The following is a 19,162-nucleotide window of genomic DNA, read 5'->3' as shown; positions in this document are numbered from 1 at the left end:
TAGGTTTTCCCGGCAAGGATTTGATTTGTCATAGATTGTGAAGTATATACATGAGGATTTGTTAATTAAGAGAATTAAACACACCTAACCACTATATTCGATACATATCTTTTGGAGATTAATAAAGATGGCAGAATTTAATTAACAGTTGGCACGTAGTAGATGTACATGATCGAGACTAACAGTACATCTAAAAGGCCAGCTTTGATGCATATTTGATATATCTTGCTTACGTTAAAGGATCAATGATTGATTCTTTTTATATTTTTGAAGAAAAACAGGCAAGTTGAGGGGCCTTTTTTTTTTTTTTTAATGTCAAATTAATAAACTACAAGCCATTCAAACCCTATATAAGCAGGGATCCTTTTGACAAAAGGTTTCATTCAAATCAAGTACAGTTCTCCTCTCTTTCATTTTGTAGTCATAACAGCTTTCAAAGGAAGTACTCCTAAAAGAAAGAAAAGCTAGTATGGCTATAGAGATTGAGCAACCCTCTTCTTCTGTTGAGCTATCAAAAATAGCTGTTTCTGATACTCATGGGGAAGACTCTCCATATTTTGCAGGCTGGAAAGCATACGATGAAAACCCTTACGATGAATCAAGTAACGCTTCTGGAGTTATACAGATGGGACTTGCAGAGAATCAAGTGAGTAACTGCGAGACAAATTAATATCAAATATCTGTGAATGAAAAATTCATTTTAAGAATTTTCCTCTGATATTAATTTGTTATTTTTGAACAGGTTTCATTTGATTTGGTGGAAGAGTACCTGGAACAACATCCAGAAGCTTCCAACTTGGGATCAAAAGGGTTTAGAGAAAATGCCTTGTTTCAAGACTACCATGGCCTTTTGTCTTTCAGAAAGGCAATGGCAAGTTTCATGGAGCAAATCAGAGGAGGAAGAGCCAAGTTTGACCCTAGTAGGATAGTCCTCACTGCTGGCGCAACCGCAGCGAATGAGCTGTTGACTTTCATTCTTGCTGATCCTGGTGATGCTTTGCTAGTTCCAACCCCATACTACCCAGGGTAAGTACCAATTCTTATCTATATATTACAATTTACGCTCTATATATCTCCAAAGGGTAATGTTCTCTTGTCAGAGTATTACATATTATGTTGACTGTCTAGATCGACAGTTTCGCAAACATAACATGTCAGACTTCCGATAAGAGTGCGTACTCATGATCATGCATACTTTGTATCAGTTCCATATAAATATGATCCTCATAACTAATGTTAAGTCAAATTTCATTTTTTTCAGATTTGATAGAGATTTGAGGTGGAGGACTGGAGTGAACATTGTACCAATCCACTGTGACAGCTCCAACAGTTTCCAGATTACTCCTCAAGCTTTAGAAGCTGCATATAATGAAGCAGAAACGATGAACATGAAAGTGAGAGGGGTCCTAATTACGAATCCATCCAACCCATTAGGTGCAACAATCCAAACGGTAGTCCTTCAACAGATTCTTGATTTTGTCACCGAAAAGAACATCCATCTTGTTTCTGATGAAATCTACTCTGGATCCGCCTTCTCATCTTCCGAATTCGTAAGTATCGCAGAGATTCTTGAAGCCCAACAGTATAAGAATTCTGAAAGAGTTCACATTGTTTATAGCCTTTCCAAAGACCTTGGTCTTCCCGGTTTTCGAGTTGGCACAGTATACTCATACAATGACAAAGTTGTAACAACAGCAAGAAGAATGTCTAGCTTCACCTTAATATCTTCTCAAACACAACAACTCTTGGCTTCCATGTTATCCGACAAGGAATTCACCGAAAATTATATCAAAACCAATAGAGAGAGGCTGAGGAAGAGATATGATATGATCATTGAAGGCTTAAAGAGCGCCGGAATTGAGTGCTTGAAGGGTAATGCTGGCTTGTTTTGCTGGATGAATTTGGGTCCATTCTTGGACACACCAACAAGGGAAGGTGAACTGGCTATTTGGAATTCTATGATGTATGAGGTGAGGCTAAATATATCTCCAGGTTCTTCTTGCCAGTGCTCTGAACCAGGTTGGTTCAGGGTATGCTTTGCCAACATGAGTGAGCAGACACTTGAAGTGGCACTAAAAAGAATACACAATTTTATGGAACAAAGAGAGAGAAGGCACTAGATAAAAATCCATTTTCCTCTCTTTGATCATCCTAAATTTTTTTAATGGTTCCACCCATTACTTTTGATTCTTTAATTTTGAGGACAAAATATCCAATTCAAAACTGGATTTGTCTGATCATGACTGTACATCAGATTGAACTGAAAGACGTTCTTAATTGTTTTCTTGCTTGAAGAAGCAAGTTTCCGATTTAATTTTTATGCCTCTTTTTCGTACATCACTTTTTTGCCTTTGACTTCTTATGCAATCAACTTTGGAATATTAAGTTGGTCCCTTAGACGTTGTGACGTCATGCTCAGATCTTGCATAAGATAATGAGAGGCATTAATTAGTTAATCAATGCTTAAGATAATAGGATATTCGGATTCATACCTAGAACAAGAATTGCGGGTTACATGATGCTTAACACTAAACATTGATTCGTTCTTGTTTCCTCTGAGAAAATCAAAATAAAGGTCGATTTGAAATTCAGGTCTTCCTCTTCATCTGCTTGAAGATGGAATCAATGGCAAGCTATAGGGTGAAGGACGTTTGCTTCTGCTCCCTCTTGATCCCTCACTCTTCGTCTTATCTTACTTGAAATCTCCCTAGCTAGTTTGTTCCTTCAACCCTTCTATGCTAATTCTCTTTGATGGGTTTGTTTGGTGTCGTAGGTTAAGTTTTAGACTTCATATATAAAGCACTGCAGAGTTGAACGGAAAATTGGAAGGGAAAAAAAAAAACAATTTAGATAAACTAAGGGCACCCCTGGTTATCACCACTCAAAGTTTTCCTACCTTTAAATTCTGGCCAGATCCGATGGTCACAAAATTCATAAGAAATAAATGTATGTGAAACAATCATGTGTCTAGCTAAACTCTCTAGGTAAATATTTAATATTTTCGAACTCTCTAAACTTTTTGCAACCTGCTTTATGATTGATATTTTTATTCGCCCCTACAATTCAATAGTAGTGATACAATTAGTTTGTAGTTTCAATTCCTATATGCTACTACCCTCAATCAAGCAATACTTTTAGTTTAAAATTCGTAGTTTTAATTTCAATATCACATTCCACAACTTTAACACTAAAGTATTATCGCTTAAACTGGCTAATAATTAGACCATTTTTAGCAGACTCTCTAATATGGCTCTTTAGCTATTTTGGAGAGCATGTTTAGCTTTTTATCTATTTTAGCAGCTGCACCAGACTCCTAAGTGGCTCTCTATTATAACTTTTAGCTATCTCGCTTCTAAATATAGAGAGCGGGATGAGGCTCTCTATAATTTAAAACATTAATTTTAAGTTATTTTATGTAATTTACAAATACATTTAAACTATTTAATATTCATTTAAAAAATAATATAAATTCAAAACTAGCTAAAATAGAGAGCATTGATGCAGACATAATTTTAAAGTGGCTAGCTAAAATGACTTTTTAACTACTTCAGCTAAAATTTGACTCAAAAATAGCTAGTATTGCTAAAGATGCTCTTAGGCTAGTTACTTGTTTGATAGGACTGCAATAATATGAATCATGTGGCTATAAATATGCAAGCATGCATGTGTTTGAATACAATTTACGAGGCCTTGTTAGCCTAGCTATAAATATATAGGGGTAAGTCGGCGAACTTGTATACAAATAATTAACACACACATATATATATGAACTTTTTCATGCATGAGTTCCAATGTGAAATGAGCCAAGTATGATATATGCAGCTGAGCTCGAGTACGTGGTTGCCTGGTTGGAAACGAGCTGGATACACAAACAGAAAATGAAAACCAAGTAAAGAGTCAAAACATTTCAATTAAAAATGGAATAAATTCGTAAGAGGTTCTCTTAAAGGGATGGAATTTATAAAATCAAAACCAGAAATAAACTAGTCAATCATGCATTCATGGCGCGTCTTATATATAATTAGTTAATACAATATCAATGCATGAAGCAATCTTATCTCTAACTTTAAGCCTGGGTGTATAGTCGTTGTTATTGGATCATAACCTTAAGGAGCACAAACTTCAACTATGTTTGCAATTATTAGCATAAAAATTATATTTAATATAACTAATTAGTTCTTCCATCACCATCAACAATGGAAACCCATAGACTATAATGCAGTTTTCGGAAAGATGGGAGGAAACTTCAAAAAGGTGTTTCTCGGCATATACATATGTAGAGGCATATAGTGATATAGGAAATAGAAAATACCACAGAAGAAAATTGCAAGTTGAGTTTCAACATATTCAAATATTGCAGAAAGGTGCAGACATAGTATAGAATGGCCCCTTGATGGTGATGAATTATTGGCAGTCAAAGTCCAATAGTCTGTGTGGGCAATGGTGGATCGCATTTCATGCTTTACAACCGCGGACCAAACAACATTAAGAAAATAGCAAAAGTACAGAAGGCATATATATAGTAGTGTATTAAATGTAAGGTTGATCATTAATTCTGCAGAAAATGCAGGAAATTTCTAAGACAAAGACAATTAGGGTAATGCTTTTGAGTAGACATTACTAAACACTAGGCTGCCATAGTTGGGATTATGTCCCTTAAAACCTCAATAGGTAATGAAATCATATGGGGTTCACAAAACGTTTTTGTACGCACACTGTTATGAGGAATCATCGATTATTATACTAATTAAGGGTATACTTATGCAATTGAAATCTTATTACCAACTACAAAGTACAAGACCTAGAGCTTATACCAATTCAGCAAATTAATTCTAAGGGAGGCAATGCCAGTAATAACATCTGACCTACCCAATATTCTACTCTTCTCACTCTGTAGCTTCAACTTGATCTTAGATAGCCACATTATAATAAAGAATCCCAAGTGTCACATTGTCATTGGTATTGGATCTTTCCCCAAAGATTTTTGACCTTTGATTAGGTTACAAACACGCCGACTAGCTACTTCATATATATCGATTTTTACAATTAGGAACCCTAATATGATTACCTCACACAGATTATATGCGATTGTTCACCCCTCTTTCTCTCATTCATATGTTTATTTTTTGGGATAAAATCTAAAATAATCTTAGGGGGTATCGAATCCGAACCTTTCCTTAGTACGCTTTACCACATATTACATAAACAGAGGGATTCAATACAATATAACTAGATTTTGGAATATTGGGATTTTCTTCAAGGCATGTCTTTAATACAAAATAATTTAACATACTGATTAAAGAAAGTTTTCAGTTCATGTCAGAGGTTAAGTAGTTAGCTAATCAGATTCTGAGCAAAGCCAATGGATATAGCTAGATTTCCTCATATATGTGATCGCATATAGATGTCAAATCTACAGAAGTAAAACCTACCTAAATAAGCTTAAGAGAACCACCATTTTCAAAATATACCGATACAGTTTTACGACAGTTTTTTTTTTTTTTGAATAGAAGTTGATTGTTATTCAATAATCAAAAGCCAAGCTGGCCATAGCTTACAAACTTACATATATAATTATCCGGTCAAACCATCCAAGCTAAAACAAACTAATTAAAAGACATTGGGAAGCTCACATTTAAGCAAGCCTCCAAGAGTTACAAAGTTTCGCCTCCTACAGAAAAAAAGTTTTTACGACAGATCATGGTAATCAAGTCAATAGTTTAATTTTTTGGTAAATCTGATAGTCATATTTGGGTAGCTAGCTGCACAAAATGTGGTTGTAGCGAGACAAAATTAAGACAAAAAGCAGGCATAATTCGATTGTAGTCCTTATGAAGAACATAAAGTGGCATAAACTTCGGCTGTTTACGAAGACGATATTGACACAAACGATTAAAAAATTTAATTCCACCATAACAATTTGATTTATTCAATCAATCAATTAGAAACTTAGAGCCAGTGGACTGCTGCTAGGAAAGTAATTGATTGAGAGAGAACAAATACATGAATATTCAGAGTTATCTTATTTATCTATTGGAGGCAATATATATTGATTTACACACGTATAATGTATAGTATGTATATAAGTGTGTGTGTATGTGTTCTTGCACCCTTCTAATTTTTTGTTTGATTGTTGCTAGGGTTTACTTTCTAGAGATCTAGAAAGCAAAATTTCTACTACCATGGATTTGGAAATTCTTAGTTGGAATTGTAGAGGGATCTGCAATGACACAACAACGAGAGCATTGAAAGATTTGATTGCTCAGAACCGTCCTCAAGTTGTTTTCATCTGTGAAACAAAAATCAGTCGTCTCTCTGATTTTAACGCTTTGTCTACTGCCTTAGGGTTTCCCAATTCACGGGAAGTCTTGAGTGATGGGCAGGCTGGGGGTTTGGGTATGTTTTGGAGTGACGAAGTCCAGGCGAAGATTGGAACAGTCTCACAACATCATATGGATCTGTTTATTGACAGCGGTGTTGGCAATTCACACTGGAGATTGACTGGCTTTTACGGCTATGCCCGGACGTCAGAGCGTGATCGTTCCTGGCAGCTGTTACGGGATTTGAGAGATTTGGATGTACTGCCATGGGTTGTTATTGGGGATTTCAACGAGATCCTCAATAATGATGAGAAGAAAGACGGTCCGACAAGGGCAGAGAGACAAATGCGGGGGTTTCGTGATGCTCTAGGTTATGGGGATTTAATAGACCTAGGGTTTCATGGCCCTCAATCTACATGGTGGAACTCGGAAACCCAGCTCCGTCTGGACAGAACAGTTTGCACACCTTCCTAGTTTGATATCTATGGCCATGCGAGACTACAACATCTGCCGCCTAGCGATTCAGATCACGTCCCTATCCTGCTTCATGCCAGCACGGTCCCATTGCCTAAGAGAAGGATCCATCGTAGATTCAAGTTTGAATCTTACTGGTTGCAGAATAGTGAGTGTGATGATGTTGTGAAGACGGCATGGGCTACTGATGTTCCTGGTTCACCCATGTTTCGTGTAACGCAGAAGATTACCTATACAAGGTTAGAGCTAGATAAATGGCAGAAAAGGGCGTATAAGGGTAGACAATTGCAGATGCTTGGCATTAGAGCGAGAATGGAGGAATTGCTTGATGTTCAGTTGTCTGAGGCTGTGACGAGGGAGAAGAAACAATTGACGGAAAAGCTGCAGTGTCTTCTTTCACAAGAAGAAAGCTTTTGGAAGCAACGTTCCAAAGTGCATTGGTTGAAAGAGGGAGACCGAAATACAAGTTATTTTCATAGGAAGACTGCTAATAGAAGGAGAAAAAATACTCTTTGTGGTTTGTATAATGAAGATGGCGAATGGTGTGAGGAGGATGAGGAAGTGGAGAAGGTGATAACTTCTTATTTCTCTACTATGTTTACTGCCTCCGAGATTGATATGGAAGCTATGAACACTACCTTGGAAGCAATCCAGCCTTGCGTTTCTCAAGAGATGAATATTCAGTTATGTGCACAATATTCTCAGGAAGAGGTGAGGTGTGCTTTATTTCAGATGTATCCAACCAAGTCCCCTGGGCCGGATGGTATGCCTCCCCTATTTTTCCAACACTATTGGGAAACTATTGGAAGCGACATTACTGAGGCAGTACAAAATTGTTTACAAACAGGTCAGTTTTTGAAGCAGATTAATTTTACACACATATGCCTTATTCCAAAAGTGCCTAATCCGGAACATATGGCTGATTTGAGGCCTATTGCATTATGTAATGTAATCTACAAGATATGTTCGAAGGTTATTGCCAACAGATTGAAGCTTTTTCTCCCAAATTTGATATCTTCATTTCAAAGTGCATTTGTACCAGGCAGGCTGATTACAGACAATATACTTGTCGCTAACGAAGTAGCTCATTTTGTGCATAATAAAAGGGATGGAAATGAGGGCTTTATGGCTCTGAAGCTCGACTTTAGTAAGGCCTATGACAGGATGGAGTGGACTTTCCTTCGGAGGGTGATGGAGAGATTTGGTTTTGCTTCTAGCTGGATTGATACGGTAATGCAGTGTGTTTGCTCTGTAAGGTACTCTTTCTTGATCCGTGGTAAACCTCGGGGGTTGGTTATCCCTAGCAGAGGACTAAGGCAAGGTGACCCTTTATCACCTTATTTATTTCTCATTGGAGCAGAGGGTTTTTCTGCTTTACTTCGACAAAAACAGCAGTTAGGGGCTCTATTCGGCATTGAGGTTTGTCATGAAGCCCCAGCAGTTAACCATTTATTGTTTGCTGATGACAACATGCTTTATGGTCACGCCTCTTTAGAGGATTGTTATCAGATTCAAGAAGTGCTTGAGACTTATGGTAGAGCCTCTGGTCAGTTGGTTAATTTTAACAAGAGTTCTGTTGTTTTTAGCAAAAATGTTTCAGAGTTCATGAGAGATGAAATTGCTAGCCTTTTGGGGGTTGAGGAAGTGGAGTCTCATGAGAAATATTTGGGTTTGCCAACTTACGTGGGTAGGAAGAAAACTTCTACCTTTCATTACATCAAAGATAATTTGTCAAGGAAGCTAGCAAATTGGCAAGGAAAGTTGTTGAGTGGAGCTGGGAAGGACATTCTTATTCGGGTGGTTGCTCAAGCTCTACCTACTTATGCTATGAGTGTTTTCCAACTCACTAAGAATTTTTGTGATGATCTTGAGCAAATGTGTGCTCGGTTTTGGTGGGGTAGTACACTGAATGAGAGAAAAATTCATTGGAAATCTTGGAAAGCTTTATGCAACCCTAAGGAGGAAGGGGGTCTAGGGTTTCGAAGTTTATCTAATTTCAACTCTGCATTGTTAGCCAAACAAGCTTGGCGTGTGGTAAACAATCCGGATTCATTGGTAGCTCGGATCTACAAAGCAAAATACTTTCCAGATTCTAACTTCTGGTTGGCTGAACCTTCTACTTCTCCTTCTTACTCATGGAGAAGTTTGTTTTCTACTAGGGAGTTTCTACGACGGAGCTCTTATTGGCAAATTGGTAATGGCTTGTCTGTAAACATATGGTCAGATTGTTGGGTGCCTGGGGTTGCAGACTACAAACCGGCTGCTAATGATACTACTTCGTTGGAAGTTAATCAGGTTAGCGATTTGCTTGATCATGCAGGGCAGTGGAATGCTAGCTTGATTAGAAGGGTGTTTACAAGGGAAGAGGCAGAAGCTATTATGAGTATTCCTCTGAGTACGTACACGAGTAGTTGATGATAGAGTAGTGTGGAGGGTGGAGAAGAGCGGTAAATTTACAGTTAAGTCTGCTTATCGTCTTGAGTTTTCCCTCTCACATTCGAGAAGTCCTTTCCAGTTATCCGTGGGTGTGAGTTTTTGGAAGAAGCTTTGGGCAGTTGTCATTCCTAATTCTGCTAAAGTTCACATTTGGAGAGTTTGTCACAATATTTTACCTTCTCTAGAAAGGCTTGCTTCGAAAAGGGTGATCTTGGACTCATATATTTGCGTTCTATGCTCTTCTGACTTGGAGACTACAATTCATTTATGCCGAGATTGTCCATTTACCAAACAGGTGCTTCAATCCAATGGTGTGCTATCACAGGTTTGTTATAACCCTCACTCTGCTCATCTTGATATTATTGAGTGGATTAGTTTTTGTGCTCATGAGCTTTCGGTTAAAGACCTGGGTGATTTGATTTATCTACTTTGGGGCATTTGGAAGGAACGGAATTGTCGGATTTGGGACAACAAAAGTGTTACAGCTACTGAGGTACTTATTATGACAATGTCTAGGCTGCATGCTTTTAGGTTTCACAATCTGAAACCATTGGTTGGTCGTGCTGTGAGGACAGTACGCTGGTCTTCTCCTCCTATGGGATGGTGCAAGATCAATATAGATGGTTCATATAATCATGCTACCAAATGTGGGGGTGTTGGCTTTGTAGTAAGAGACAATTTGGGCAGATTTCTTGCTGGTGGATGTAGACCGTTTCAGGGTTTACTTTGCCCAGAGCATGTTGAGTTGTTAGGATGCCAACTGGCCTTGCATTTTGTTGTGGAGCAAGGACTTGCTCCTGCTATATTAGAAACTGATGCACAAGTAGTCCAGAGACAATTGATGCAGCGTGATGACCCTAATACTTCTGCTTTGGGTCGAATATATGATGATCTAGGTTTGATACTTGAATCTCATCCAAACTTAAAGATTGTGCATGTTCATAGAAGTGCAAATAGGGTGGCTCATCTCATGGCTGCACATGCTTGTACTGAAACCCAGGAATGTTTTTATTTTTCTTCTCCCTCCTTTATGCTTGCTGCATTAGCAGCTGAAGCTACCTCTATGTAATACTTTTTCAAATGCAATAAATTTCTGACCTCCTTTCCCTCAAAAAAAAAAATGTATAGTATGTGAGTAATATATTACAAGAAATTAATACTAATGAATATTATTCCTAATTATAAAAATTATAATTTGTGGATTATTGACTTACTCCAAAATATGTGTAATTATACTCGGCATACTTTTGAATATGTAATAGTTCGAGAGGTTTCTCTGGTGACTATGTGAACTTCGTCTCCACGCTGGAGGCAACTCTGAAATATTGAATTCAATGGGGTTACCAAAGAGGTAGTTACTTTAATCTAATATCCTCTAAACTAAGGCGGAGTTGAGATGGGCAAGGATGATAATGTATATTGTTGTGCGTAGAGGTGGAGCTGCTTTAAGGCTCGAAGTGACCATAGTTCGTAACCCTCAATGCAACTTCTTATGATAATTGAATTTTGAAGAGCAGGTTCCGCTCCGCTTTTTTGACATTCTTGTATAAAACAGTGTATGTATGTCTTTTTACTAAGGTAATTAAAAATGGCCCTTCAAATACATGAGATCATAGATCATAGTAGCTAGTGTAATTGCACATGATCATGGCTATGACTGCAACCTATAGGCTATAGCTCCTTATACATATATAGATTGACAAATATAGAGTTTAAGTTCCATATCTGGCCATACTATAGAGTGATCTCTCCATTGTGGGGGTTCTGTCGTCATCTGATGATCACCCTGTTCACGTTCTCTTTTTATGATGTGCATAATATTGGTAACCCATCGATTCCAAATCTCATATTGCTAGCTGTTGAGTTCTTGCACATGTTCATGATCGACCTCGAGCCCCACTTAGAAGGTTATAAACATATATATTATCCCCGCCCTTATCAATGTGACCAACAAAATCTTTTATTTTACTATCACAATTGCTTTATTTTCCCATCTATGGCTGCTCTTTTTTTCTACACCTTCATATTGAAAATTATTTGGTATATTGATCTTTTTTTTTTAAGTGTATGATTTCATTTAAATTATGTTGTAAATGTGAATTATTAAAAGGATGTCCATGCATTATGCATTATTTATGTGTAACAAAAAGGCTTCTATATTATTAGCCTAAGAAAGCTAGCTCGACCTATCATAATGTTATATGAATATTACACGTGATAACTATGAATCTATAGAGCATGCAAGAAGTTAAATGAGAAATGGTTGTGATTTGATTCAAAAACTATAGCATGCAAGAAAACAAAACCCCTCCATTAACATGCATATTGGATAGCAATATTATTATTTGGATACCATGGGCACTGGATGGCCTAATTAATTACTTAACATCTCATAAACCACTGCATTTCGATCTAAGAAATAATTCAGTCTTATTAAATTTGTTCGATTATGGAAACCTATTATCATTGTTCTCGATCACAACCCAGAAAAGAATTATAAATTCTGTTGCCACAAATTAATACCTACGTGGGGTCATGACCAGATCTTCCTGTAGCCTCTATTAGTCTATTTTGTCCTAACCTTAGTTAACAATCAGAATCTTTTTTTTTTTTTTGATAAAATAACAATCAGAATCTTAATCTTGGCTATGTTGGTATCTTTGTCAGGTTCAGCAGGACTTAACTACAATTTTCAAATATTTGATTAATTATCAGGAGCTTAAGAAAAATTACTCTGCTTCATCACTTGTATAGTGTATTTCTACTCAAATCTAGTAAATTATACTACAATAATTAATTAGAGTTGGAGATTTTTATTTCAAAGTTAAAAATAAATAGATAAACATATAATAATATTTAAATGAGATAACGCACTATACATTAGCAGTTGAAATGTTAAAATTTTACGTTCCACTTATAACCAAATTTTCTTTTTCTTTTTTAAAAATGATTTTGAATTTTTACAGTTGTATATAAAGTTGGTTCAATTGACATATATTCTTTTTACTTTTGAGAAATACAAACACGGAAAAAATTGAAATATTTGTTTGATTGAAATGGATCTGACTGGTAGCCTGTCTAGAGAAACCTAAACCACATCAATCAATAGGGAAGTTTTTCAATAGAGAAAGAATAATTATATACATGCATTCCAAAATACTTAAAGCACACCTCAATTTTTTCACATTCAAAATAAAATTTAGGCAAAAAATCACTAATAGTCAATGAGTTTTGACCTGTTCGACACTTAACTCACTAACATTTCAAAAATATCACTTAAGTCACTCACATCTATATTACAAAAGAAAATATAGTTGGTATTTATTTAATCTGTTTTAATATTTGTTATAAACGTATTTAGATACCTTTTCAATATAAATATGTGAAATATGTCTCGACTCTCTGAAGACCCTAGCCTTCTGAGTTCCAACAATGGCAGTCGGCACCAGTCTTATTTCTAAGTCATCTGCTGATGGCCCTCCAATGCCGATCTTGTGTAGCGACCACCCAATCTAACCCTAGAACTGTCAAACCCATTCTTGATTCCCGTCGGAATGGAATGAATGATGTGAATGAGATTGAATGGTGGTCTGATATATATGGGGAGACCCAAAGCTTGGTGGTGTCACGAATGGTTAAGCCTGATTCGTCCTCGTAGAGGTCAGCTCAAGGCAGACCTAGGCTCGATTGAAGAAGCGAGCTTCTTGAGATCATGGAGAGGCTGCCTCTTATACAGCTTGGATTTGGCGGTGGTGGGGATAAGCGTTACAAATCATGGAAGGTTGGGAGCTATTGCAGATCAACATAATGGAATGAAATTGTAGGATGCAATCGGATCGGGTCGGCGGTGGATGGCTGCAGATCGATCATGGCAGCCATAATTTGCGTATGCTCGGAACAAGGCGACCAAGCATGTTGTGTGCCGATCTATGGGGGCTGCAAAGTCAAGCGATGGTCTTGCCATGGGGATGCTGTGTCTAGAAGCAGCGAGGAGACCATAGCGGCGGCGCGTCACGTTGACGATGCTGACGCTGATTAGAAGGCATTGGTAATGCTGGAGGATGTTGTGCAGTGCACTGGTGACGCTGAAAATTGGGTGCCCTATTTTGTTCAAGTGCCTAGATCAGTTTCGAGACCCAATTCAGTTTGGATGTCCAAACCAATTTGGCTGATCAATCTAATTTTTGATTCGGGGCTCAAAGTGATGAGTTCTAGTTCTATGGGGTTTCGCATTTGGGATCCCAGATAACCACTTTTATGTTTATTATATTTGTAGTGGGTCTATGTACTACGTTTATTTTTCATAGTGTAATAGACTTGCTTGAAATAAGTGAGCGTCGAATGTACAATAATGTCTACGTACCAAATCTTCTTGTCTATACATAGCAACGGTGATAAAGTAATTTGGGGTTCACATCCAAAACCAATTGGCAATGGATGGAGTGGCCCAAACCCTTAAAAACCTATAGACAAGGTCCTATTTTTCCTATGTGGGATGTATATATTCTCAACACGCCCCAGCACGTGTGGTGAATTTTCAAGCCATATATGTGAACAACTTTGGGTGACGTGGAGCCTGTGTGGCCATGAGGCATGCACACGTGGGTAACCTGGCTCTGATATCATGATAAAGTAATATGGGGTTCACATCCAAAACCAATTGACAATGGATGAAGTGGCCCAAACCCTTATAAACCTATATGCAATGTCCTATTTTTCCCATGTGGGATGTATATATTCTCAACAAACGGGAGAGTATGTAATGACCATTTCAACATGAGTTGAATAATAAATCGATTTGATTTGATCCGAAATAGACGTATTTGAATCCCTTCCTTCTATAACACTAAGCATTGGATTTTTGGCTTTCTGCATGTAATTGTTTGCGATTGATTCTAATTAATGCTGACTATATCTAGTCGATTCATATGATTAACAATTAATTTTTTTTTTGAAGGGGTTAACAATTAATTTTTTTTTCCGATTAAATTAGACACGAAACCCTATTTTTGAAGCAACCTTCAAGTTTAGAATGTTTGTATTATTGCTTTTGTAATATTGGAATGAAAGTTTTATGGTTTTTTTTTTTTGTTTTTGAGAGAATTGTCAACTCATTGCATTGATCAGCGAAATTACACATAATGACCCATCCATGTGGGACTGTCAAAAAAGTCACTACCTAAGTAATTCAACCTTTTTAAAGATCATGAAGCTCAGCCAAAATCTACCCTAAAATGTCCTAGAAAATCAAAAGGCCAAGACATTCCGAGTATTTTTGGCGACAAATCTCAGAGAGAACCTACGAATTCATTCCCCATAGGAGAATAAATTCTTACATAAAAATAATTAAAAGTAAAAAAATTCAGCCAAGCAGCCCAGCTGTCCCATATACCAATCAGAAGCCCAAAAGAATGGGAAACCCTAGCACTAGGCCCAGAAGGGTTCCAAGCCCAACTGGACCTGCTAAGGCCACCCAAACTCATGGGCACCCAAATCAAGTACGGCAGCACACCAGACCGCCTCCAGTCGACGACGCCGGACGAGGAGGTCATCCACCGCTGGTCATCGCCATCGTCGCCTCTCCCAGCAGCAGCCAACCCCGTTCCAGCACGGGTCAGCGCTGCATCTGTTAGCCCGGCCGCGCAAGCCTCCTTGTACAGCGCCCAGTCATCAGCCACCGTCACCGCCCAGCCGCCTGGCACAAAACGAAATCCCGAGGAGGCAGACCTCCCCCCGGTGCTCCACTCCTCGACCCGACGAGCCAAACCTTCCCAAACATCCCGGATCAAGAAAGACCCGAAACCATTGTCGCTGCCGTGAAAAGCCACCCGAGACAGAAGCTCTTCATTGCCCCCAATTTTGAGAATCCGACGACGGGGAACCCCGCCATCCTCAATCCCCCAGCGACTAGATGAGAAGGAAACCCCATCTCCTCTAACCCAATTTGCAGAACCGCCGCCAGGAGGCCACGACCTCCACCTACCTCTCAGAGAGAGTAACCTCGACATAAGATTTTACAACTTTTGAAAAGTTTTATGGTTTGATTGGTTTTGATAATATATTATTTGAACTCATGGAGGATTTCTATAAATGCAAGTGTGAAGATTGATTTATGGGTTGCACCTGCAAATTTTTTACCCTTCTCTGACGACTGTCAATTATTCTCACATTGATGTGTATTATGACATTTAAGGTATTTAAGTAGTATGAGTGGGGTATTTAATTAATTTTTTTAGAAGAAAAATTATGAGTGATATATTTAGTAATGTTAAAATAAAAAATTAAATGATTCATGAAAAAAAATTTCATAGAGAAATGAGGTCCATAAATTAAGAAAAATAATAGCTCCCGTATTCTACCATATTATCTACCATTATTTGATCTGTATAATCTTAGGATTATTGAGATAAATCAAGGTTTGGTAAGATGGAATATAGAAATCACAGAACCAACCATTTGTCAAATGACATAAAAAAAAAAAAAAAAAAAACTGCTAATAAAAAAATATATCGCTAGAGGGTATGAACGTCGACAAAGCCTTGAAACCCTTGCCTTCCAGCTTGTATATATATATAAGGGGACCTTGGACAAAGGTTTCATTCAAACATAGTTATCTTCTGAGGCTTTTAGCTCTTTTTGTTTCTCTGTTCTCTTAGACTGTACAGTTAGCTTTCTTCAACAAAGTCCATCCCATAAACCAAAGAAATAAACCTAAACATTCTACAAGAAGCTGATCATGGCTGTAGAGATTGCGCAAGGTCCTTCTTCTGTTGGGTTATCAAAAATAGCTGTTTCAGCTACTCATGGAGAAGACTCACCATACTTTGCAGGCTGGAAAGCATACGATGAAAACCCTTATGATGAATCGAGTAACCCTTTGGGAGTTATACAGATGGGACTGGCAGAGAATCAAGTAAGTGCTAGCTCATGAGACGTAAATCGATTGTATTATTATTTTGTTGAGTTAATTTGTTGTTTTCATTCGTGAACAGGTTTCATTTGATTTGGTGGAAGAGTACTTGGAAAAGCATTCAGAAGCTTCCAACTGGGGATCATCAACACGCTTTAGGGAAAATGCCTTGTTTCAAGACTACCATGGCCTTTTGTCCTTTAGAAAGGCAATGGCAAGTTTCATGGAGCAAATCAGAGGAGGAAGAGCCAAATTTGACCCTGAGAGGATAGTCCTAACCGCAGGAGCTACTGCAGCCAATGAGCTTTTAACTTTCATTCTAGCTGATCCTGGAGACGCTCTGCTTGTCCCAACCCCATATTATCCAGGGTTAGTAGTCCTCTTACATCGCTCAAATTTCAATGTGTATATGTTTTAATTTAGAGCAGCGTTCTCTTGCTGGATACCGAAGATATAGCACATATGCATATATGATAACGATACTGTCAATCTGGCTAGCTGCATATTTAGAACAAGAGTTTTTGATCGATCAATAAACAGGATTAACAGTTTCACAAACATAATATGAATTCGTAGCTAGATCATCTCGTTTTGTTTTTTTTTTTTCCTTCATATTTTGGAAGCTAGATATAGTCATATTTCTGAGACAAGCTATGGTACCTACCATTATGAGAACAAAAATTTGAACAAAAATTTACAAATATTTGAACCAAAATTACAACATTGAGAACAAAATTTATCATATTCATTTACACTATTTACAACATTGAGAACAAAAATTACAACATTGACAACGAATTTGTTCAAAACTTGTAAAAGTGTCGTAAGAGGTGTAATTACCATTATTAGAACAAAAGATTACACAAAGTAGGACTCAAATTACAATTTTGAGAACAAATTTGTTCTCACTTTGTAAGTGTGGGTATGGGATACATACCAGCACACTAGAATTTCCCCATATTTCTTGGGTATATTTAGTTCCATATATGTGTATATATCCCTAATTTCTCAAGCCTAATGAACTTAAATTCCTTTTTCCAGATTTGACAGAGACTTGAGGTGGAGGACCGGTGTGAATATTGTACCAATCCATTGCGACAGCTCAAACAATTTCCAGATTACTCCTCAAGCTTTAGAAGCAGCATATAGTGAAGCAGAAGCCAAGAACATGAAAGTGAGAGGGGTTTTAATTACAAATCCATCCAACCCATTAGGTGCAACAATCCAAAGGGTAGTCCTTCAGCAGATTCTTGATTTTGTCACCAAAAAGAACATCCATCTTGTTTCTGATGAAATCTACTCGGGATCAGCCTTCTCATCATCGAAATTCATAAGCATTGCTGAAATTCTTGAAGACAGGAAGTACAAAGATTCAGAAAGAGTTCACATTGTTTATAGTCTTTCCAAAGACCTTGGCCTCCCTGGTTTTAGAGTTGGCACCGTATACTCATACAATGACAAGGTTGTAACAACAGCAAGAAGAATGTCTAGCTTCACTTTAATATCTTCTCAAACACAGCATCTCTTGGCTTCCTTGCTATCCAACAAGGAATTCACTGAAAAATACATAAAGACAAATAGAGAGAGGCTGAGGAAGAGATATGATATGATCATTGAAGGCCTGAAGAGCACCGGAATTGAGTGTTTGAAGGGTAATGCCGGGTTGTTTTGCTGGATGAATTTGAGTCCATTCTTGGACACACCAACAAGAGAAGGTGAACTGGCTCTTTGGAATTCTATGGTGCATGACGTGAAGCTGAATATCTCACCCGGCTCTTCTTGCCATTGCTCTGAACCAGGATGGTTCCGGGTATGTTTTGCTAACATGAGTGAGCAAACTCTTGAAGTAGCAATGAATAGAATACATGATTTCATGGAACAAAGAGAGAGAAGTAGGAATCCAGTTTCCTTTCTTTAATCTTCCTTGGAACTTTTTTAAATGGTTCTAGCCATATATTATTATTCTTTGGAGGACTAAATCTCGTCCTTCAAGAATTCGATGTCTTGCTATACATATTGTGGGTTGATTTGTACAACATTGTTGTTTTTTCTTGCTTGAAAAAGCAAGTTTCGACCGCTTGATTAGATAAACTTTGTATGATTGATGAAGTAATTCGTCTGTAATTTATATGCATATCTGGTGCAATTATTTTTCAAAAGCTTCCATCGGTAGTGTATTCGCGAAAACAAATTAAAGTGTTTTTCGGACATTTGAAAATAATCGAATTGTTTTGATGCTTTTTACGCACTTATATATCTATCTGATAAAATTTTGGATTTTCACTCTTTGAGAAGCTACTGCAAGTCCATGTAACAAGCTGTTATTTTCGTTTTGAAAATGAAACGGTAGAACTTCACTAAAATGGAGGATGTATTATTTTTCAAAAATTATAAATAAAAAATAAAAAAGATCAGCTCTAAAAGGTCTAGTGGCATAAGTCTCCCATTTGTAAGTGGGAGGTTGTAAGTTCGACTCACAAAAGCCTAGTTGTTGATATGATAAAAAAAAACGTGAAACAACAGCTTGGGTTACTAAAGCAGCACGGCTCTAGCATAAGGCAATGTGGAAACACAAAAGCTCGAGGTAGCTAGCCTCAGGTCAACCGTCAACACGACAAGAAAGTAATTAACAACGCATTACCTTAAGTAGCTAGATAGCAACCTAGATACTGTACGTAGCCATACGACTATACGAGTATGTATGATGTGGCTGAAAAGGTAATTGTTACCTGCGTACAAATATTAATTACATAGATAATTGTATCAACTTTAGGCTTAACCGCTATGTATTTCATGATTTACATTAATGATTTCAATATTATTCATATTATTTTTAGTCTGTGTCTGCTAGTTAGGGTTTTTGTTAGACAAATGATAAGTTTTGATATAGAACTCTACGTACCAATCAACTTAAGACTTGACTCTTGATATATGGCGTTCGGCTACAACTACATACGGAAGACTTGACTCTTGAGCCACAATATTAACCTATTAATTTGGTGGAGGACCGAGCCATATAACT

The 19,162-nt window shown here is 37.4% G+C and overlaps 2 protein-coding genes across 2 annotated transcripts; both read left to right on the top strand.

The window, feature by feature from the left end:
• The first annotated feature begins 408 nt into the window (after positions 1-408).
• On the top strand, positions 409-2,314 carry LOC133727061 (1-aminocyclopropane-1-carboxylate synthase 7). The gene is made up of 3 exons (XM_062154688.1): positions 409-646; positions 743-1,026; positions 1,262-2,314. The coding sequence occupies exons 1-3, from the start codon at positions 470-472 to the stop codon at positions 2,118-2,120; spliced, it is 1,320 nt and encodes a 439-aa protein (XP_062010672.1). The 5' UTR covers positions 409-469; the 3' UTR covers positions 2,121-2,314.
• A 13,545-nt stretch (positions 2,315-15,859) lies between these two features.
• Positions 15,860-18,181, top strand: LOC133727060 (1-aminocyclopropane-1-carboxylate synthase 7-like). Its single transcript, XM_062154687.1, has 3 exons — positions 15,860-16,143; positions 16,223-16,509; positions 17,182-18,181. The coding sequence occupies exons 1-3, from the start codon at positions 15,967-15,969 to the stop codon at positions 18,056-18,058; spliced, it is 1,341 nt and encodes a 446-aa protein (XP_062010671.1). The 5' UTR covers positions 15,860-15,966; the 3' UTR covers positions 18,059-18,181.
• Positions 18,182-19,162: the final 981 nt, after the last annotated feature.

The sequence above is a fragment of the Rosa rugosa genome, chromosome 1, assembly GCF_958449725.1.
Source record: "Rosa rugosa chromosome 1, drRosRugo1.1, whole genome shotgun sequence".
Lineage (NCBI taxonomy): Eukaryota > Viridiplantae > Streptophyta > Magnoliopsida > Rosales > Rosaceae > Rosa > Rosa rugosa.
The sequence above is the reverse complement of the archived record's forward strand: the minus strand, read 5'-3'. Positions and strand labels throughout refer to the sequence as shown.